The following is a 23813-nucleotide window of genomic DNA, read 5'->3' on the forward strand; positions in this document are numbered from 1 at the left end:
TGTCACAGTTTCCTCAAGGGCAGGAATAAGTAACAGGAATAAGCTTTCTAAAAACATATAAACAGCATGAACCATGTCTGCAAAGTTTAAGTACAAGTGGGAAGCAGAGAGATCAGAAGTACCTTGGAAGAGCTGCCCCCGAACCCTGCAGGTGGTGGTGCACCCTGTCCTGAATAGCAGCAGTGCATATGAGTGCAATTGCCAAAGCTGGGCTGCTGAGCTGCAATGACGTTCTGTTATTGCAGAAAGGCAATCTGCAGGATGCTGTCCCTAATGCTAAGCAGATTAACCGTGTATAAATGTTGCGATTGAAATTAGCTGGCACGCTGAATACTGCATCACACAGTTCATGTAGGAAATCCTCTTGGCTTAATTGTACGCTTAAAGGCTGTTTCCTGGTAGATGCTTAAGTCATTAGTTAGTATGGATAAACAAAATTGGATTTTTGATTGGGGAACAACAAACCCTTTGCATTTTTTTGGCTAGCTGGCTGCTTTAGGAACTTGATGCTTTGGAAACTTTCTGGTAAAAAAAAAACTTGAGCAGTATTCCTTAAGCCTTTGTCTAAATGAGGAATTGCAGAAAAGCTGGCTATCTCTTGTGACAACAGTGACTGAGTTTACAGTATAGGACAGGAAAGACTCATCAGTACTTTGCTGTGAGCGAGACATGATTTGAGAACTGTCTTTGCTCTTTGTGGGCTGTTGGCTCTGACCTGCAGTTCTGAGTCTGAAACCTTTGGCATCTCAGATTTAGCTTGGTAAATAAACAGGCCCCAAATAAAATGTTCAGGGATGCTTTTAAATACTGCGTGTGCTATTATTCCTTTGCTATTTTATGTAGAACCTGCTGACATCCAGTCACTAGAGGATAGTTTTCTCTTGTTTGTCTGTATGTGGTATCTGAACTTCAGCCAGGATATCAGTTTCCCTTTTTACTCTTGTTTTAAAATTCTTCTGACTGCAGAGGGAGAGGATATTTTTAACAGGAACTTTTTCACTTGCTAGGTTAGTTGCAGAATCAGTCTATCCAAAAGAAGTGCTCTGATGTAATTAGAGGTTTGTTTTTTAACCTGTGTGCTTGACTGGACAGAGTGTTTTAGGTTGAGCACAACTTTATATGGGTTAGGTTTTCAGCTTGTGACAAAACTGTAGGTGAACAAAGCGTCAAGCATGCTTTCAGACTGAAGTGATGGTAAAACAGTGTAATTCAGGTTGTGGTTGACAGCTTGCTTCTACCTGAAAGGGAAGGTGTAATTTCTTCCCCATGTTTCCCTTGTTCTTTCGCCTCTTTCCCCCCACAACTCTTTCATTTTTCCCAAATATGTGCTTTCAGCAACTTTCTTGTGTTAGTGCTGGTGCTGAGCCCTTGCAGAGCTTATTTCTGTTTATTACCCATTCTTTCTTTCCAAGACTGTTCTCTGCCTCTTAATGAGGTGATGAGACTGACCTGTGAGCAGACCTGCCCAGCACCAGAGCTGGTGTGAGGTAGCCAAGGGAGAGTCGTGGGGGAACTCCCTCACTCCATTTTATGATGATAAACCACTCAGTGAGGTCCTCAGGTCTCCTGATATCACAGCGATTGCCTCCTCACACAAAGCCCAGCATCTTGTGTTTGCAAAGGGCTAAGAGTGTTTGCACAGGTAATTGTTGTGGCTCAGGCAAAGTGGCTTAATTTGTTACACCACAAGCTCGTTGGCATAGCTCATTTGATAGTTCATGTTAATTAGAGCAGGAAACAGGAGAAACTGTGCTTAAAATTCTGCTGCTGAAAAAAAAAAGTTTGTGTCAGTGCTCTTTATTTATATTTAAGAACGGTCTAGTTACTTAGCTTCAATGCTGTCAAAATAGTATTAGTGGACTAATAGAATCAAGGTCATCAAGTCCTACCATCAACACTATGAAATCTTATCAGTTCACCACTGAACCATGTCCCAAAGTGCAATGTCCACACGTCTCTTAAACATCTCCAGGGGACTCACCGCCTCCCTGGGCAGCCTGTTCAAATGCCTGCTCACCCTTTCCATGAAGAAAAATTTCTTCCTGACATCCGATCTAAACCTCCAATGCTGCAACTAGACGTCACTGCCTGGTGTCCTATCACTTGTCACGTGGGAAAAGAGATGGACACGTCTTCACTGCAGCCTCTTGTCAGGTACCTGTGGAGAGGGATGAGGCCTCCCCTGAGACTCTTTTCCAGATTGCCTCAGCTGCTCCTCATAGATCTGATTCCAGTACGGAGCCTTGGAGAGCACCACCAGTGCTGATCTGCCAACTGGATTAACCTCCATTGATAGCAACCTTTTTCAGCTTGGCCATCCAGCTGCTTTTTTACAGTCCATCTACCCAAGCCATGAACAGTTTCTCCAGGAGAATGCTTTGGGAAACAGTATCAAATGCCTTGCTGAAGTCCACAGCCTTTTCCTTGTCCGCTAAGCTTGCTTTCATCCAAGTGAAACTGATGTGACTCCATACATGCATATGCACATGATCCAGCCCAGCTGAGCCCTGGAGGTTTAGCCTAAGCTGCTGATGGAGGCAGAGGTAGTTGACACTGGCTGTCAGTCCTGAAGCGATTATTTTTATTCAGTTGCACAGATCAGGAAGTGGTAACACTTCAAGCTGCCGCAAGTGTTTGAAAAGTGAGCTTGTTTCAGCACTCATTGAGATTCAGCCACACAAATGCAGCCTTGCCACTTCATAGAGATTCCTTAGGTGTGAGGAGAAGTATAGCTGGATCTGATACTGTTTTTACTACCGGAGGAGCAAATTTGGCACTTTGTTAGTGTTATCTCTGTTGTGTATTTAGCCTTTTTTAACTCTCTGAGGAGTAGAATCTGGCTGGCATCCCTGGGGCTGCTCTGGCAGGAAGGCGATGACACTATCAGGAGGAGACTGCTGAGATGAGTTAGCTGCATATGTAAGCAAAGATGCCATAAAAAACGTCTCCCTTGTACCCGCTGTGTTGTCTGACACTTTAAGCACTTCATTTAGAGTGAAGAAGTGGTGTGGGTGGACGGTGATCCTGCGGGTAACTAGAACCAATCCCACAGAGGACTTACATTCCAAGAAAGAGACAATGTGCTGGAGTTTTATTTTGGGACTACTTGTCCTGGTTTCAAGCAAGATTTGTCCTGTTTTTAGCTTTTTGGATTTGAAATGCATCTGACTGAGAGTTGAGAGAATGAAACGGAACTGGGGGAAACTGCCTGAGAAGAAATACGTCTTAATTTGTTTGGCTAAACATCAGACTGCAGAAAACCTGCAAGGAAGTGTCTAGAGCAAAATTAGCCTTTCTCTCTTAATCTGTGAGGGATTCCTCAGATTTCTTTGACGACTCAGGGTATCAGAGGAACCATAAATGCAGCCGTGAGTATGCACTGCTCTTGCAGATGTGGTCAGTGCCTGCTAGAGCACTCGCAGTTCTCAGTACTGTGCACTGGTGTCTTGTGAGTACAAGAGGCAGCTTGCTGCAAGAGGAACAGGCTCCCCTGTGCTAACCACACCATGCACACGAGCATTGCCCACAAAGCTGTGAGGACACTGTAAGTGTACCCTGTAGCTTATGCCATGGTAACTTTTTGATCTACCCTCAGCTTTAGTTTAATTGGACATCTTATACGAGCTTAACCAAAATGAAATGTGTAATACCCCTTCTTTCTGCCAGCAGGGTTAGGAGAATGACTTACAGCACAGTTGAACTTTAGTTACTGCTAACAGCAGGGCTTTTTTTTACTTGGAGGGAGAATGCAAAGTCGTGGTGGCAGAGCTCAGCGGTTGGTTGCAGTGGTTTAGGTCAGCATGTTCTTGTTATAGAAAATAGAGAGCCAGTGGGATAAAACTTACGTCCTGCAGATGTTTAATGACAGGTTTCAGCAAACTTACGAACTCTTCAGCTATGTAGCACGATATCAGAGCCAGGCACTGTGGACAGTATACTTCAAATAAATATTTAGGAGTTGCCAGTGGAAGCTAAACTTCGAAAAATATGAAATAATTCTCAAAAGAGTTCAGATTTGTTAAAGCCACCAATTTCTTGAAGCTGTAATAGGGAAAGTACTGCATACACGTTAGCTCACGTGTCAAAGAGGAAAGCTTTTGCATGCAAACAAGGGAAAATACTGTTGCTGTTTTAGTAAGATGTTTTGTTCAATGAGCATTTAATCTTTTTATATGTCTTAAAGAGAACTCTTTTCTTTCTCTTTCAGAATCGCAATGAGATAAAAAACGGAGCAATCCTTCGATTAACAACATCTCCAGTGAGTTATCATTCTGTTCCTCTCTCCCCTCAAAGTAAAGATTTGATTAGTACAATCACTGTGAACTACCTTGTGTATTTTCAAGCTTTAGGCACACTATATCCCCCTGCATAGAATGGTGATTGTGTGGTCGCAACATGACTCGTGTTGATCTTTTTTTAATTGAGGGGGCAAGGGCAGTGTTTGTGAGTGAAATTCTGTGATAGGGTTGACACAATTGAGTGTTTTTTTTTTGTCTCTCACTTCTTTCCCATTGAGAACAGCTTTCATGTCTGCTTCCCTGCTGGTACTGCAGCCTTACTCAAGTTCTCTTGTCCTGCCTAAGAGCTCAGAGCCAAAAGAAAGGCTTATGGGTTGAATCTGGAGAGCTCTTTTGGCAGCACAGGTCAGAGCTTTCCTGCTGTCTGGGTTTTTATTGAGTGATCAGCAACTGTAATGTTGAGATATTACTGGTTTTGCTTTATTTTTTTCAATGCCACCTCCTATACGACTCCTCAAAAATCATAGCAGAGTTACTGGTTGCCCTGTAGTGGCCTGTTTTCGTGCTGTATTGAGCAATACTGTTGCCACAGCTGAAAGCATCTTTTAGTCCCAGAAGATGTATTTCTCTGGCAGCAGCAGTCACATTTCCTTACTGACAAACACAGTGTGCCATTAAAATGGTTTACCTCTTTGTGGTGGTACTGTAGTTTCTCCAGATTCAAAGCAGTCTTATGTGCCCGTGCACTGCAGCTCATTTACTCATGCGAGATGGAGCTGTGTTGGTTTAACCTTTGGCTTCTGTTGAATCTATTAAGACTGTGGTCAGTTACTGCCATCAGATGTGAAATCATATCTATCTAGAAGACACAGAGAGATAATAGACACTTTTCAGCCAGTAGGGCCTAGCCAAGTAAAGAAACAGAGAAACGTATTGCTACAAAGTTCTCAGGTCTTCCAGATATCACATTTCACCAGATTTCCACTCTTCCCCAGGCAGCTTAATTTGTTGGTAATTTATTTCAGACTTAGGTGATTAAATTTGTAACTCGGGTTTGTGTGTAAATGGAAAGTAAATAAGCTAATATGAAAATAGATGCATACTGCTGAAGTTTTTAGTTAAAAGTGTGCAGTATCAACCAACAAAAGTGTGGCTTTGTGACAGAAACCAAGAGATCTGTATTATCCTTCATCCTTTTAAGGGTCGAGTACAGGCCTTTATAGCTGCAGGAGCTTAAGATCGTGTCTCTGTCAGAGTGTGTGTGACTCAAAAGCCTCTTGCTCTTTATGTCACCACAGTACTTCACACACGAGAAGCCTCTTACTTGTAGAGTAAGGCCCTTCTGGTGGAAGTTCCTCGATAACAGAAAGCCCCAGCACCAGTTCCCGACTTCTGGACTTGTAAGAACAAATATCCACTCCGCTGAAAAAGGGCGGTCTGTTGTTCATCCCGAGAAATTAAAACAGCTATGGTTGATGGGGAGTCAGAGTGGTCCAGATGTACTGCATCATTCTTCTCCATCGAGTGACAGCGTGAGATGACTCATGGAATCCTTCCCTATCTCAAAATCCACAGCGAGTTGCACCATGCAAAACTGAAAAGAGGCTGTGCTATGACTCATCTGTGCCCATGGCTGTCTGTCTTCATGGTCGCTTGTGAAATTGAAAATATGACCTTCAAAGAGAAGGCAAATTTGGGATTTATAGCACTTTCTACTAATAGCTGTGGGCAGAAGGCTTTGGCCTTGCATAAGACTCTGTTTCTTTGGTAATCTGCCTTAGGTTCATTCAGCCAAGAAGGGCTCCTTAGGATATTGGGCTTTTGCCTGTTTTCTGCTAAGTTATGGACTATGCTGGCACAGGCCTGCAGTTGTGAGTGACAAAGAGATCCTAATCTGCCCTCCTGTTACGTGTTTCTAGAAGGCCTGTCTAGTTTATAGTTGTGAGCACTGATCTTTAACCCTAAACTGGATACTTATTCTCAAGCCTGTTCTATTTTAAGTTTTTCTTAACTTTTCCCCATAATCACGGCAGTAACTTGGTTGGAGGTTTTGAAGGACTGGATTATTTTTGACTGATTAAAGAGCATTTCCATTCTTTAAATAGAGAGAAAGTGCTGCATATTCTTGCCCTGGAATAGGGCTTTTAAGGTACTGCTGAAGTGGTCATCGTAGAGGTACCTAAAATAGATAGATTGAAGACTTCTGAGCTGTGGTTTTTAGACCGCTGACCCACACAATGCTTGTGTTTTACCCTGAGATGCTAACAGGCCATCTGTTTCCATTTTTCCTCTGAAATTCTATATGAAAACAGCAGTAGTGGGAGGAGATAATGTGATGAGCAGCCTGCAAGGTATGCTTCTGCTATACAGGAAAGATGTTTTCCTAGCTGCTAGAACTGAGTGAAAAACATTTTTCTCATCGTGTGATAATACTAAGGTACTGCATCAGTGTAAAGCTGAAACTACCTCCTCCTCCTCCCCTGCTGTAAGAAAATCGTAGTGAAAGCGCTTTTCATGGAGGTGTGGGAATTAGAAAGGAGGAAAAGAAAGATTAAAATAGTGAAGAGGAGCCACGTTGCAGATGATCCAGTGCCTGGGATGCGCCCATGTAATTTCAGAGAGGTGTGAGCTGCCTACTTCCTGGCTGTTGTGGTCAAAAATGTCTGTCCTGAACTTCACAAACCTTTTGAGACTTTTATTTCCTTGGAGAGTTGAGAGGAATGGTTGCAGCCAGTTCTGGAGGCTGCAGGAAGTTAAAATGCTTTTCTAGTTCTTAATTTTCGTGCAGCCTTTTCCCATTAGAACCAACAGTCCGAATATACCCATTCACAGTTACATACCATGAGTCACTGAGAATTGAGCAATAAAGGTGAGATGTGATCTTCTGAGTTCTGCTGCCATTAGTCTCAAGTTGTGAGTTGCTCATCTATCCAGAGCAGGTACTGTTGAAGATTAAAAGGAGAAAGCAAGGAAAAAGGCAGTTCCATCTAGGAGAGATGCAGTAGCATTTTTGGATTGGCTTCCTTAACGTTACGGTTAGAAATCCAGTTCCCCAAATCTGAAGTTAGATAGTGTTTTCTAATATGAAATGTGGATAATTTTGGGTGCATGTATCAGAGCCTTTTTTTCCTGAAAATTACAGTTCATATTGCAAGAGCAGAACCACCATTCTGGTGTGCTGCTAAATCCATCCTAAATGTTTGCCTTCAGAGATTTAGAATGCGTCTATTTTAAACTTCTGTGAGTTAGAACTTTGTGAGCATCAGTCGTCAGTCCTGGTGGGAATTCAAACTGCCTCCTTGTTTCTGCAGCTCCGTTTGCTAAGTTTGTGTGATTCTCTGAAAGGCTGTTTTTTCTAAACAATGCTATTTTTTCCTCTATAAACCACTCAACACACAGACACTCTGTTTCCTAGGTAACTTGAGTACAGATTGAATTTCTCTCACATTATCTTTCTTCCAGTATCATCTGTCTTATTCATTTTCACCCTCCTGTCAACTTTCTTAACAATTCTTCCTGCTTTTGTGCATTTCTTTGCTGTTCTCTGTGACCTGTTTATCTATTTGCATTTCTGAAGGGACTTATCCAAAGTTTCTCATATAACGTGTGTGACAGTTGAAATGCCAGATTGCTATTGCCTATTTTTGATACTCATATTCCAGTGGATGATGGTTAGGTGTATAAATGACCTATAATTGCTTCAGAGTGTGAGACTGTTCCAAAAGGCAGCACTGTCCTGCAGCACAGCAGGAGCCCAACCTTCTACTGTTGCAGCTGTAGGTTTCTTTTGATCAGATCCTGCAAATCCTCCCCATTACAACTAATCATTTTGAGAGGTTGCTAAAACTGGGAAAACTAAGCTAAGAAAACGGCTCTTTTTTTTTTTTAATTTAAATTTTAATGGCTTTCAAACAGAACTGATTATTCGATCACAGTTTATTTTAAAGTAGCTTCTTGGGTACTTAGGAAAACAGGGCTTGCTCATAAACCATATGCCTTTAATGTTGAATCATTGTGTTGCCTCTTCTAACGAGGCACTTAGAGTGCCTAATCATTCTTTTGTCACATACTTTTCTTTGTTTCCCTTGTTGGGGTTCAGTTGAGCCCTTCAACCTCATCCTGATGTTCTCCCTGAATGCTTTTACAGATGTGAGTGTTGTGTGTTGGGCTTTTTTTTCTTCTATCTGTGATCTGTGCAGATATATACTAAAGAATCATGGGTTTTCAACCAGTTTTTACTTAATGCATCTAAATACTCAAATGAGTAGAAGTTTGGGGATCTAATCCCTGTGCTCAATTGACTTAATGACCTTTAAGACTGGTAAATACATAATTATTTAAAGATCAGTGGTGATGCTTATATCATCATCATGTGATGATGAATTCATTATTAAACTCTATACCAAGAGCACAGATTGTAGAAGTAGGTGAGCTCCTTTTATATCTATCTGCTCATAATGTAAGAGGAAGATTTGAGGTGTGGAATTGTTTTTATCCCTTTGTAGATAAATGTTTAGTCTTTTGTTTTCGTGTTTCCAAATTAATATTTTAAGTAGTAAGAAAAAAATGATTATTTCAAATGTGGGGGAAGGAAGAAACAAACATTGCTTCTCAAACATTCGTAAGTCGCTACTGATTGCATTAATGTCTTTTAGGCATATTTGCATAATATGTATGGCTTTGCATCTCTAATGCTTTTATCTTTAATTTAGTACACTACTCTAGACATGGCCATTTCCCTCTTCCTCTGTTTCTGCCTTCATGACAGCATGTAGCAGTTGCACAGGACTACTCTGTGCATTTCAGTTGTACAGTGCTTCAGACACAAATTATACTTGCTGAGTATTTGCATAAAGATGTTAAAAATTAATGCCTTTACTAATTAAAATGGGATCTCATTGCCTACTTAGCATCAAATGCTAGTCAGACTCACTGAGTTTGTTGAATCTGGCTTGCATACAGTGATGGTTACTTAAACACCTGCTCCTCCATTGCTTCCTGTGAATATTCACTTGTAGGTGAAGTGGTTGTGATGAGCCAGGAGAAGGTAGCAGCTGAAACCAGCACAGAGTTTCAACATGTATTGATTCAAAAGAAATCAAAGAAGTGCACGTTTGGTTAGAAAAAAGCTCCATTTGGTAGTTAGTGATGGTTTGTATGCCCTTTTCTAGCTGAAAACAATGTGAATAATATCTTCAGAGAAGATGAAAGTGCTTGTATTTGGTTTTGTTATTCTTTTTGTAGAGAAGAAAGAGGAAGAATGATCACGTAATGATAAAACAGCTACAGAGAATTTTAATCAATAGAGTCCAGATTTCTTCCCTAGCACACTGATATTTGATAGTGGTTGTGTTTGGAATCTTTATCTTCCCTTCCGCCTTGGCTTGCTGTATTTTATATTCTGTGTGCATATGTATAACTTGCTTTCAAAGTTTGATGCACAAAATCTTCGGTGCCAAAGAAGCGATAATTTGTTCAACAGAATCCTTTGTTAGGATGATCTTGGGATTCTTAACCTCCAAGTGACTATTTGAGTCTCTAAGCAAGCCACATCTTGGATTTAGGTCATTAGTTTTCTTTTTAATCTGTCAATCTCATCAAGCTGTTCCTTTTAAGCACTACTTCTCTCGAAGGGCAACCTTTCTGGCTGTCCTTGGAGCAAGTTGTTTTGGACTAGACATGCAGTTTATTCCTCTTGATAACCTTTTGAAATGCTTGGGCTTCTACAGCACACATTCTACAAGTTTTCTCTCTTCCTGCCTTTCTAAATAGGAGAGCGGTTAATGCTGTCTTTCATTTACTTGAACAGACGTGTTTCTGTTGATTCTCTCAAAGTGGTTCTCAGTTGGGCAGATTTTATGTATTTATTTATTGTTCTTATTTGAATGATATTTCAATAAGAGCAGAGACATGGCAGCTAGTTGTGCAGTTGCTTTAATGAGCTGCGCTCTCCTGTCCATCCACCGATGGGCTGTAAATCATTGAAATATCTCCCTGGTAAGTAGTTAAAGCATATTTCATTTGAGTTTCATTTTGTAATGCAATCATAAATGAACTGTACATTCCATAAGCATGTATGAATGCTATGGCAACAAGGCCTAGGTGACTTGAGAGAATTGCGTGGTATTCACTGTAGTAATGTTCTCACCCGTTGGGCATTTGTAATGACAATAGCCAGCACTCCTTTTGGCCATGTTTTCACTGAGACACGTGCTGGTATTTTTGCTGACAGAAATATTTGTTTACCTCTTTGACCAAGATCTGCTATGTCATTGCTGATTCTTTTCCAATTCTAGTGGAGTAAGGTTTGTTGGATGTAAAGCTTGTTCATTGCGCATCAAGTACAGCTTTGTAGAAACTTTGCTGATGGAATGTTGAGCATTGGTCTGATATAGTCTATGGTATTTGTAAGTTCTCTTCTATGTGCTTAAGGCAGGACTCAGCCACATCTGTGACAAAGAAACATGGCACTATAGATTTTGTGCTCTGTGGAGGACACAGAGGCTGTCTCAGATTTAAGATTATGTTTTGGTTTTAGCGTTGTGAATTGCAAACTCGCACTCGCTTCACAGAACCCAGGGCTAACACTTATCTGTTGAAAGGCTGGTCCTGCTGGTGTTTGGTAGTGTAGGTGAGCTGTTAACCTGCTATACTGATATTCTCAGTTTTGGTGAGAAAGAAAGTTAACTTTTTTCCCAGATTCATGTGCAATGGAAGTCTAGAAATGCAGCAGCAGCTCCCTTCCTCAGGTGGCTTTGGTTGAAGCAGGATTTCCCCCACAAGTGGAAGGGGGGAACTTGGTAATTAATAAGCTGTTGCTAATGTGTATGAAGATGAGGGGCTGTTTATGCAGCAGTTACAGCAATGATTCCTCCTGGCACTGTTCACATATATGTGCTTGCTTTCTGCTGTGCTATACGTGAGGTGACCCTACCCACTTATCTGGGTCACAGCTCTGCTGCCCAAGTTTCAGTCCTTCCAGTTTGCTGGTTGAATGCTGCTTAGTCACAGTGAACCTGGTGTTTTGTTCATCTTCTTCAATTTGTTTTATTTTCATGAGGCCTACAAGCCTTCAGAAGACCTTTCCATGGAGATCTGGGAGGACTATAGCCTTCAGTAGGCAGGGCTCAGTAGGCAGGTAGTAAGGGATTTGGGGTGGTACTGTCCCAGAACCGTGACAGATGGTGGGAGATGTGCACCTGCCATTAAGATAGGTTGAATAATTTAAGCAATCTTTTTCAAAGTCAGAGGAGTGAAGCTCCTAGGGCAATATTGAGGACTTTCCAAAGTACTGCATTTCTGAGGTGGAGGGCAATTCAGGCGTTGCGTATATTCTGAGAAAGAGGACATCTTCCAGTTATTCTGGGGAGTCCTGAGAATAAATAGCTTAATTAAGGCTTCTTTTTTGTTTTTCTGGTGAGGAATGAGCTGGCAGTTGAACATCACTTCTTGCAGTAATAGCGGTTGCCCTGAATTCTAGTAGATGCTTCTACCATAGTACTTTATCAATACTTTCTTACCCACTATAAGGAAGATTTGGAGGAAGTACTTTGTGAAGCTGGAAATTAGTGGATTTTTATTTTTTTTTGTGGGTTTTGGCAAGTGATTTAGCCTATCACCTGCTTATGTGTGATTACCATTCAGACAACCACTGTCATTACAAAGAGAAGGCCATCATTTCTCTACTGCAGCTCAAACCAATTGATGAGAGTAGCTAACTTAGGTGGCCAAGAGACAGTTTGGATGACAGAATTCTACCTTGTTATAGGTGATGTAACTGCTGTAGCTGTACCATCTAATGCTTAAGGAATAGAATAGCTCAGGACTACAGATATTCTGTTTCTCTTAGTTAAAGATGCTAACCACAGTTATCTTAACTAGAAGTTATTTCTTCCCTGTACATGGCTTCTTTTCAGCAGATAGGTTCTGACCAAAAACTGTAGACAATACGTTAATTTTTTATGTGTGAACAATGGGAAAGAATAACATTTTCTGATCTGGGAGAGTATTGGGACATTTAATTTATTAATATTTGTCAGGCAGCTAAGATTATGTTGGTAGGAGTTGTCATCTATAACAACACCACTGTTTTATTTATTTATTTTTTTTCTGTGTTCTGTTTGAATGTCTAGTATCTGAGGATGTTGATCTGCAGAGATGATCATCTCTTCATTATCTTCTTGGAGGGTATATAAATTCCTTGGACAGAAAATGAATTGTCTGTCAGCACAAACTTTTTTTTTCCCCCGTTTTGATTCTTCTCTTGCTTAGAAGAAGAATAATCTCAGAGAAAATAATTCTGAGCAGAATTTACCGTTAATCTGGTTTTCTAACGATTCATAGCTTCTCATTGACCTTTCATTCAGTACAGATAAAAAGTGAATTTTGGAAAACAGAGTTCTACAAGTGTCTGCATATAAAGTGGAGAATTGGCTAGATGTATTGGCTAGACTAGCAATTAAATGACACTTGGATACTGTGTTCAGGTAACTGAAAACATCAAATTGAAAATGGGAAACGTAAGTATTTATGCAGCTCAACGGAAGGCAATTTAATACTCTTCATTTAAATATCCCTTTGGCTTTTCTCACATCATCATTGTTCAGTTTGGATTTTTTTTGTCTCCTACTGTATTGGAAGAGTTAATGGACAAAGTAGCAGTAGATATTGAACTAATAGTAGTAGTAGATATTAAACAAAGATGTGTGAATGGTAACATCATAGCATGTGAGAATTAATCATTCCTGTGCTCCTTGTAGAGAGAATTCAGGGTTTAAAATGGGCTCTGGACAAATGGGAGAGAAATGAGGAGGAAGGAGCAGAAGACTTGATGCTGGGCTCTATTGATATAACCTGATTAGGGCAGTATATGGTCTTTGTTACTAAAGGTCACAACAAGTACGTAAACCAGTGTCAAGTGTTCTCAGGAAAAAAAATGCTGCCATTGGTAGACTGATATTGCCTGATCTAATTTATTTTATTTCCACTTCTATTAATATGACACAAAGCTCTTCAAGCCAAAGGCTGTCTTGTCTTCCATAATGCTTGAGTTTTCCCTGGCAAGGTGGGATATCTATCCATTGTTCAACTTACCATTTTGCAACAACCCAAATAATGATATGTAATGGTGGAATAATAAATGAGTTATAAGATTTTGTAAAAATAATATCCATCTGAGCTACTTGCAAGTGCTATATATCATTAATGGTCACCGTTCCTGTGTGTGCTAACATGGTATTTATTATTGCTGTTGTAACAAAAGTTATTTTGTTTTTATTTTATACATTTTATTTCTCTTTCAGGCTCAAAACGCACAGCAGCTCCATGAGAGGATCCAGTCTTCTAGTATGGATGCAAAGTTAGAAGCACTGAAAGACTTAGCCAACTACTCACGGGATGTTACATTTGCCCAAGAATTTATAAACCTAGATGGCATCTCTCTTCTAACACAAATGGTTGAAAGTGGCACAGAGTAAGTATTCCACTTAAATTGTGGTGTTTTTCCTGTATGAAATGTGGATTGGCTCTCTCTTGTTTTGATTACCTGAAGTATTTTTACATACAACTTTTAAGATGGCTTAAAACGAAAGATCTATATAGTTCTGTGCTGCTAGGAGAGTGTATTCAGTTTCAGTGAGAATGTATTACGTACTTTTAATTTTCCTTAACAGTGGGCTGGTGGAAGAAGGGTATGAGCAAAGTCACAAGTACCTACTATGCTGTAAAATACTGAGGGAGGATGTGGTCCTACTTTCTTCCCTTTGAAATTGATATACATCACTGACAGTCTTTAAATGGTGATATTGAAGCGATGTGTGAAAACTGTGTTTTAAATTTAATGTTTCTTGGAACATTGTAGATCCTGTAACAGCAAAACTTGGATAGTTAGCATATAGTGTTAGCATATAGTGTTGCCATCTTTAGTTACGTTATAGTGTTAGCATCTTATTTCTGTTTTTATTACTTTAATTCTGGCTAAGGTTTGTCAAACAATAATGGGTTATTAAAATTGAGAGCTGACTTCTGAAAATCCCATCTGTATGCTTTACCGAAACATCTTTCCAATTTTCACCACTGGTGAAACTTTGAACTGTGGTTGAACCAGATGACTTTCTGTTGTCTTAATGTGGGTGCTGCTACCAGAGATGTATCAGATGAATTGTTGCACTATTAAATTATGTTTTAACAGTTAATACTTCAAGTAGACTTTTGAATTCAAGTGAGAGTTTTTAGTGCATTGCAGTGTGAACTTCTGTATAGGGAGTAAAGCAAAAGTAGTGAATGGGCTTTGAAATACAATCATCTGTTATGATCTCAGCAAGATGTACAGGAAATTTGTCCTTACCCTGCAAAAAAATATCTGCAATCTAGTTTGCTATTTTGGAAAATGTCAGAGCATACTTTTGCTGATGGCTGCCTGTTCTGTTTACAGCGATCTGTTGGACTTTGAATCCTCAGTGCCTAAGTCCAGTGATATACTGGAGTTACAGTATGTCCTGGTTTCATCTTTAGTGTCTTGGGTTTATGGTCTTATTTTTTGCAATGGTGTGGTCTGTGGGACATACTACGTTAAGTTAGTATCTAGAAGCCTTTTTTTCCCCATACATTTGTCAAGTCATGTTCATATGCTTCATGTTTAAGGACCAAATTAAATTAAAGCTAAAGGCTTAAGTTAGTAATAGTACAAACAAAGTTACATCCAGCACTTCCCAGTGAACTAATATAAAATCATATAGATCGATGTGTGCAGATAAATCTGTAAAGATCACAAGCAATTTAAAAATCACTGTATCTATAGTTTGTTTTGTCATGGATTTAGTTCAATGGCTTATTTACTCCACTGCTGAAGGTGTTGAGATTACAGCATTATATTTCGTACTGAAACAAAAACCATTCTTTCTTTTTAAATTTTTTTAACATTTCTTTTAGCTACATCAAGGCTGAAGCCCTGCTTACCCTTTAGATGTATCTGTATTATTGTTTTGTAGCTGAGAGGTAGGCCGAGCTGCACCATACTGTTCTGGATTAAAAATAACATTCTGGGAGGAAAAACTTATTTAACCAGCAGTGATATTGAAAGAAGTACGTAGCAACTTGTCTAGTAGCAATGCCTGCTGAGGACACATGTTTTCAAGTACATAGGAGGCTGGTAGGCTGCACTAGTCTGTTGCATTACTGCTGCTGTTTTTTAGAAGTGACTTTCATTTGGAGGAATTTCAGATTCTTCCTTTTAGCTGGTGTAATGTATCACCAGAGAGGCATTGATCAAACTGTTTGTCTAATCTATTTTTCAGTGTTTCTGCCTGCGTGGAGAAATGCTGTCTAGTTCAGGCAATGAACAAAGATGCAGACAGTAAATATTTCCAGCATCTTCATGTGTTGGTGAGCAGTCAGTACTGAGTGCAGGCTTTTTCATGCTTACCAACCTAGACATTCTGCAGATTTTGAGTGGCCCATGCTTCTGTTTTTAACCAAGTCTCCTTTTGTGAAGGGACATCATCTGTGCTACGCTGTACATTCCATTACACTTCTGTGCTTTGCATCACTGTCTGATAAACATGTTTAACAGCACTTGAGATTTAATGAAAGCAGCAAATCCTGATATCAAGAGATTCAGTAACCTAAGCCTGCTGTGGTACTGCTGCTTCCCTTTCTGGTTTGACTTCAAGCTGTTGATCCTGACCTGCTACTTTAGAGTCAATCATTCATTGGACTTTTGATGTTTTAGCACATTAAGCTGATAGAGAAAGTACTTCTACAGAAGAATCCTTAACATAGTTTCTTTTTTTTTTTTTACTTGATTATTACAACAAAAAAGCTTGTCAAAATGACCTGTAAGCAAACAAACTATGTGTGGGATATAAAGGAGAGAAATATATGGAGAAGAGGGTTGAGCAAACAGCAGTCTTGAGTGTTCTAGGCTAACAAGGAAAAGCAAATGGAATTAGTGTAATATCCACACTGCATGGGGCAGTGGTGAAGGAGGAAGGAGCAGGCAGAAGTTTGAGGAAAGTACAGAAACTTCTCTGGCTGTTTCAGAAGGCACTGTATTTTGTAAAGATACCCTCAGTGTATATCATTACTGTGCAGATGTCTTAGCCACCACTGAGTTGCTGTTCAGTCAGCCTTAACTGAATGAGACTACAACTCAACCATGTAGCTGAGGAACCCTGACAGTTTGATGCTGCTGTGTGTAGTCCAGCTGGTCCAGCTCCAGGCCCTCTTCTGTGCTACTCCTTGCTCTCCAGAGCAGCCCTTCTGCCTACCTTGAATTGATTCTGTTGTCTGGATTCTTCACAAAGCCAATACAGCTTGTTAACTTGGGAAATATTCACTTTGGTTTTGCGCAGATTTCTGCTCATTTTGAGACTTGCAGCTACAAAGGAAAAGGACATGAATAAATGCAGAAAAGATGTATAGTTTGTTCGTTTGTTTTCCTCTTTCTTTTTTGTCTGCTCTGATATTAGAGCCCAGTGATTGGCATAAAGTCTCTGAGGGATTGCAGGAGGTGAGTCTGAAGCTGTTCTGCATGCAGCCTCTCTTGTGTGCTATGCTGGCTGCCTGTGAGTTTATGCAGCTGAGGAGAGCCCTGTGTTGGAAGAGCCCAGGTTGAGTGAGGCCTCTGTTCATGGAGTGGTGCAGCTGTGCTAGAAAATGATGGATTTTGTTAATTCAAGCTTTATTCTCTATTTTCCCCAAAGGGGCAAACAGTGCTCATTAGAAGTACGATCATGCTCAGTGTAAGGTTGCTCTGAGGTTTTCTTTGCATGTGGAGCTCATGTTAAGGGCAGCTCTTAAGTTATAATTTGAACCTGTAATTAAATTTTAGAGGGCAGCTACTGGAAATCAAGACTCCAGCTAACTTTCAACAAGAGGCCTATGCTGTATTTATAGTTGACTTTATTTACTGTGCTACTTACTAATTATTTCAGTGAAGCTGATGCCTATGAAAGTATAGTGGCCAAAGCAAGGGAATGAAAGTCCTGAGTTTTTAGTATTTTGCTAGTGATTTTCCATATGTTATATCCCTGAATATTGAAGGAAGCTAGAATGTATTAAAAAAATACATTCCAGTTTGTTGATAATGAAATTAAAAAATTAACAAACTGAGAGAGGTCTTTTTAGATTTTTTATAATAGTTATTTAGCTTATTATGTCTTTATTGTGTATCAAAAGTGTTACCAGTGCTATGTGTAGCTACAATAATTTGGGCTAGGTCTCCTTGAGTGCCTTGTGCTTAGAGCAAAGGAACTGTAGGCATGCTGTGTGCTGGGACAAAGCCATAGGGATTGGTGGTGAGCAGATTGCAGGATGTGTGGGGCTCATGGGAATTTGAGAGAGCATCTTGTCAATGTGGATATATTTATCTTATCACAGAAGCAGCATGTCTCAGAAACTGTCCACATCCATCTTTAATCCTGCTGGTTGAGGTGGCTCATTTTTGTTTTGCCTTCAGGCTCGTCCTTGTTTCCAGTGTTGTGAGTCTTTTATTAAACAATAACAAAAAAGTTTGGTTTAGGTTTATTTTTGTGGTTCATGTGACCTCTAAGTTATAGGAGAGACTGCAGTACAAGTTAAGTCATGAAGAACAACTAAATGGTGATTTCTTTTTATAATTATCCATGATGTTGAATTATTTCTTAGACTTGGTGCATCCTTATCACAGAAGGGGTATGTATACAAACAGTTATTTTCCTTAGAAGAGAATTCTTCACAAATAGCTTTCCACAGCACTCCTAGCAGTAGTTTTCACTTAAAGCCCAGTTTCTTCTTGTTTGAGGGAAGCTGAATATGCTATCTGGTTGGATTTATAGGTAGTGCAAAAGGGAAGAGTAGAGGCTGTATTTCTTGTGCTCCCCTCCACAGACTGCAATGCACTAAAAGGAGGGAGAAGGAAAGCAATGTTAGGGGCTCCTAAATACTGTACTGACTGATGAAAAATGCATTCAGGAGCCAAACTGGAAGAAATGATCATTTCTCAGTGCTGCCCCATCTGAGATAATGTAGGTCACTCAGAGAGATATTCCACAGTCTAGTCCAGTATTGATGTTTTTGGAAAATTACAGCTGTATCGTCTTTCTGATGTTACAGACTAGTAAAGATGTGGTGTTTCTCTCCTTAATGTATCAGATGAGGTGTGTAACTGAAAAAGTCAGCCTTCCTTAAAAGGCCAAAAAGAGCCCCACTGGTTCTCTATAAAATAAGGAAAATATAAGTCGCAAACCATAAATGTTGGAAGACTGATGCAATGAGAGGAACCTGAATGTATTTTTGTCACTACCAGTAGTAGTAATAATAATCATCATCATCTCATGACTAGGAAGAAAAGCAGGAAGACCCTGATTTTCAGTAGTGGTTTTTTTTTGTTTTGTTTTGTTTTTTGGCAGTGTTGCTGTCTCTGTCACTTGTCGTTTGGCTGAAATCATGGGCAGTTTTTGCCAAAAAGCTGAGCCTAGCTGAAGTTATGCAAAGCCTGGCTGTCTTGACAGTAACCAGAATAATTTCTGTTGCTTTAGGGAAGGAAGTTCTTCAGGGATCTGCTTCATAGCTGTGGCTATACTGAGTAGCTGTATTGTAGCACAGCAGTGTCATAGGAGTGTGCTGATTGATGCTGCTCGAACATGGTTCCACATTGTCTGGTTTTAATTTTAAGGGAGATGCAGCTGCTTAGTGCACAGATCAGAGGGGAAAAACTTGCTTCAAATAGTGGTGGTTTTTGTCATCATGCTATTGAAATGTGATGAATGTAGCTATATCAGATTCAGGTAAACTTTTCAGTAAATGTGCATTTGTATGGGTTATTTACTTCTCAGCTAAAATGGGTCATCTATTGAATGGACACGTGCAGTTGTGGGGTTGGCTGCCCTACAACTGGACATCATCAAGATGGCAATTATGCATACCTTAAAGGACTAATTGTATTGTTCAGTGATATACTAGCTCTTGGCTTGTCTTAGAGAGATAATGCAGCATACCAGTCTACTGGAAAATGGAATGCAGGTTGGAGTTATTCCGACTTTAACACACTTTTTGGGACAATTGCTCACATACCTGCTAATACATTTTTCCATCCCAGTCTGATGACTATTTCAGTACTGCTGTCAAAACACTTAAGCTGCCTTTGCTTGCAGCCACTTGTTCCTGTCCTGCTTTGTCTGGAAAGTCATGCCAATACAATTTATTGCAAGACTGGAAAACTTGTCTGGATTATTAAGAGTAACAATAAGGTCTACTTTTAATAGAATATCCCTTGACCCAGTTTAGCTCCCTTACTGAGCTCATCGTGTTGCCCCAGAAAACAGTTATACCAGCACAACTGTCTAAGTGGAAAGTGATTTTCTTTCTCAGAAGACGTGCACAGTGCTAAGCTAGTCAGTCTTTGCTAAATGAAGTAGTTCTTTTCTACCCTTCCCTGCTGCTGACTGCATAGTCCCTGCTCCCTCTTTTGATCATCTCAACACTTGATCAGTTCCAATGCTCATCTGACTCCTTAGAGTGCCAATTCAGTTTGCTAATCCATTGGAAAATAAGCCAGCCAGTGGAGGGAGGGAAATAATTTTTGCTTTTGACAGCAGTGGGCTGTTAGGCTCAGTCATTACTGTGAATCTTCACCTGGAAGCACAGATTACTTAATCTGACATTGCTGCCAACATTGATTCCCATCCAACAGGGACTTTGTGCAATCTTCATTTCTTAGCACTTCTGTAATGTCGGGATTGTGTGACCATTGTCTGTGAGGCAGAAATCCTGAGCAGTATATAAAAATCAGGTTAAGCTGTTATTCCGTTGTGGAGATATTAATGATGGGAGAATGAACCATCACACCTTTGGAAGGAAAATGAGGAGAACTGTTGCGGCATTCCTGCATTCCCCTCATCCTACGTGGCTTTACTCCAGGATTCCTTTTCTTACTCGACCTGAGCTTAAAAATATTAGCATTTCAATGTCCCCAGATAAGTGTTGATTTCAACACCTTGTTGACAGAAACAAGGGAGAAGAGAAGAAACAGTAATGGTGGTTTTGGTTTGGCAACCACTTTTGTGAAATGTGATTAAAAAGAGACATTTGTGCAGTGGATTTATGTTTCCAAATATTCTTCAGAGTATCAAGGGGCAGACAAAATACATCCATTCATCTTTTTTAAATTCCATATGAAAGTGGGTTTTGTTTTGTTTGGTTTTTTTGGAGGAAACGGCAAAAAATAGGAGGAAAGCTTAAAATCTCTGCTTCTGCAACTTTTCCAGAATGTTTTTGTCTCGAGTTGCGGTGGCTGTGAGTTGTTGTGGCTGTGAGAAGTTGCAGTGCTGCTGCACTCCTTCACACTTATTTTGCAGGTTTCATCCAAATAATCCATTTTAACCCCCGGCCACAGCAATTCCCAGCCTTTGTTTATGTGATAGCCACACCTAATACAGACAGAATCCACAAATGAACTCCTTTGTGTTTGTCTTCTTGTGATTCTTAAATACTGCCTCTTACCCAGGACAGGGGCTCCTTTGCCTGAAAAGCAGTAACCGAATATGGATTTAATGTTGTTAACAGGTCCATTATCCACTTAGTTTTTGTTCTGTCCAGGAGGAAGATCTCGTGCAATTTCTACCTTTGCTAGTAGTGGTCCTCACAAGGAACACAACTGTATGGAAAACTTTTATCCTCAGTGGTATTGTTCTGCCTCTCTGCATGTATTCAAACAGTGCAGGTTCAGATGCTTGGTTGCAGCTAACTCCAGTGAGTGTGTTCTGACTACAGAATTTTTAGCAGTTTCTCCCAGTGCAGACCAGCCTTTATTGTACAGCATGTGTTACCCCAGCTGTCAGTAAGATTTGGGATATCTTTCATCATTGTAGGTGTTGGGGTTTTTTTGTTTGTTTGTTTTATTTTGTTTTGTTTTGCATGTGAACAGGTAGATGTTGATCCAGACAGGCCCTTGCTAAGCTGGTCTCAGCTGGAAGCCGTTTTTGACATAATGTAACCCGCAGTGCAGTGTGAGTAAGATCTGTATGGCTTGGGGATGTCCAAAGGGAGCTGCTGTTCCTTGGGGTTCAGCCAGAAATGTATCACAGAATTCCTCTGAGGCCAAACAGGGAGGTATTACTATAGCACAATGTCTAATCCAGTAATTTGTCGTTAATGTTTATTGTGCATTATGTTGGCATTTGTTTTGTTACTTCTCCCCATATTAAAATTGCTGTCTGCTTTTATGGCTTTCACCACTTCACAAATGCTAGTTAATTTGCCCTCATAATGTTTATGTTTGACTATGGTTTTATTCACATCTGTGCAAGTGCAATTAAGACACAGCTTCTGAAAAATGATAAATGTAGGCATGAAGTTCATTGCAGTCTTTTTCTAGATCACCAAGATTGTCAGCATTATTGACCATGCCTATGATAAGTTACCCAGGGAGTATTTTGCAGAACTGGCTGGGTGCTGCTGGGAGGAGTAGCAGTTGTGTATGTACAGGAAGATGAAATCTCATGGAGGTGGTAGGCTGTGCTTGTTCCTTTCTAGATCGCCTTGCTGGAAGAGTTGGCTTGATTGCCACTTGAGCATTAGCTTCAAGTGTGGTCTGTGGGTGACCATGAGCAGAGCTCCTTATAATAAGAGTTCTTCTATTGTAGGCCTTTAGTTTAATGATGGGATGAAAATAGCGTGACCTCCACTAGTTTTGTGGTGAAATAACAGCATCTGTAACCATCCTGTTCAATATTACTACAGCATTTAATGTTTCTGATTGCTGCTCCTGTCACATGCACAAGGAACAGAGATTGATAGAAATTGTTCACTGTAATATGATTATTTTTCCTCTCAAGTCAAAACGTACCTCATGTTGCTTCATCAGAAGAGACCTATATAATTAAATTTTCTCCGTATTTTCCTTTCATATTGTATATCTTCTCACCTCAAGTTAACTAATTGCCAGTTGACTCCAGGTGGGGAAGGATTCTGCAAATGCTAAGAAAGACAATGTCTAAATGTTTTTGTTCTAGAATTAAGATATTTATTCTTTAATCTCTGAATTTAGTCATGGAGAAAATGCACCTGATTATAGCCTGTTGTGAACAATCTCTGGCAAAATTGTGCCTGCCTTTTGAAGTTCTACCAGTATACAAACACCACTCTTTTTTCTCTTTGATGTCACAAAGACACAGAGCCAGTTTTGAATTTCCTTGCCACTTACCTTAGAAGGATGCGATGAAATTTTGTTGGCATGTGCTGCATGAGGTTGCTTAGATGCATGCACACTTGGGAGCTGAGAGAACACATTTGGGATGTTGTTCTTGTTATGGTTTAGCACAGTCTCCTGCAGCAAGGAAGCACTCCCTTGGCAGAAGCACAGGAAGGACATTCTGCTCAATTTGGGCTCTCTTATTACATGTAATACTTAGAGCTTTTATGTTACTAAAGCATATTGAGGGGGAACTTACTCCCCTTCTCACAAATGCATGATTCTCATGTTTCTTGTTCACCATCATTAGTACTGGCTACACAGATATCTGGGGCATGAGAAAACAAAAAAAAAGCCATGAAACCCAGTAACAAAATCCTGTCATTTTTCTAATTTGAGCTAGAATAGCTCATTCAGTGCCAGAATACATGGTAACCACTTGAGCTCACAGCTAGCAATGAACTGATTCCAAGCTGCTGTACCTGTGATGCTGTATTTTTCTTTTCTCCATCCACAAAGCTGCCCTCCCTGAGGGCTCTTCTTCCTGAAAAGATGCTACATACGTATGTGCAGCCTAGATAGAAAGCACAGCATTGCTTATGCTCAAAGAGAATGGAAAATACAAGGTAGGAGGAGGTTCTGTACAGAAAGAAAATAATCTGTTCAAGTTCTGGGAAAGCAAATGGAATCAACAGTTGCAGATAACTGAAGTCTTTGAACAATTGTGGACCGAATGGCAAACACGAAGGGGAAGAGCTGGGAAGAAGGTGACAGGGAAGAAGCAGGGATCTCCTTGATCTCCTGTGGGACACTGGTCTGCCCAGAAGCTGCATCTAAATGCATGAAAGAAACCTGTGAAACAGATTTGGGAAACAAAGAAATAGGCAAAGTGTGAGACTGATTTATTTTAATTGGTTTAAGTGATGTTTTAGAAGTTAGTTACTTGTGTTGGATGCCATTTTTACCATTGGTTATCTCTTCAGTTTGTTTAGTAGCATTATCAGCAGTTCTGGAGGCAGTTAATAGCAGGAGGTTGACTTGCAAACTGTTATTAGTGGATTAGAGCTGACCGAGGAAGGAATTTTCCTGCTCTACTCTCCGGTGCAGCTTTAGGCACCCCAATATAACAACGCTTTCATCGTAGGGGTTGGAATTGTGGATGGTGCTGTGTGGAGCCAGGAGTTGGACATGGAGGTCCTTGTGAGTCCCTTCCAACTTTGGATATTCTGATTCTATGAATCAAATGTACTTTTTCTCCCTTCCTGTATGGCCTCCGGTTTCCCAAATGCAGTAATATATTGACTTCTTGTTCACTGATTTTGCATAACACTGTATCAGAAAAACCAGGAGATGTCTAAATAAAAGAAGCCTTTTAACTGAGGTACATGAAGCCTTGCTACAACTAG

The 23813-nt window shown here is 40.1% G+C and overlaps 1 protein-coding gene across 7 annotated transcripts in view; it reads left to right on the plus strand.

The window, feature by feature from the left end:
* Window positions 1–23813, plus strand: part of ELMO1 (engulfment and cell motility 1) — a 290733-nt gene that overhangs the window by 66246 nt on the left and 200674 nt on the right. For all 7 annotated transcript variants that reach the window (XM_052695784.1, XM_052695782.1, XM_052695789.1 and 4 more), the window contains 2 exons: window positions 4208–4258; window positions 13541–13710. In XM_052695784.1, coding sequence (XP_052551744.1) covers window positions 4208–4258; window positions 13541–13710 — 221 coding nt within the window. The remainder of the gene's footprint in view (window positions 1–4207; window positions 4259–13540; window positions 13711–23813) is intronic.

The sequence above is a fragment of the Tympanuchus pallidicinctus genome, unplaced genomic scaffold (genome assembly GCF_026119805.1).
Source record: "Tympanuchus pallidicinctus isolate F22 unplaced genomic scaffold, pur_lepc_1.0 scaffold3, whole genome shotgun sequence".
NCBI lineage: Eukaryota > Metazoa > Chordata > Aves > Galliformes > Phasianidae > Tympanuchus > Tympanuchus pallidicinctus.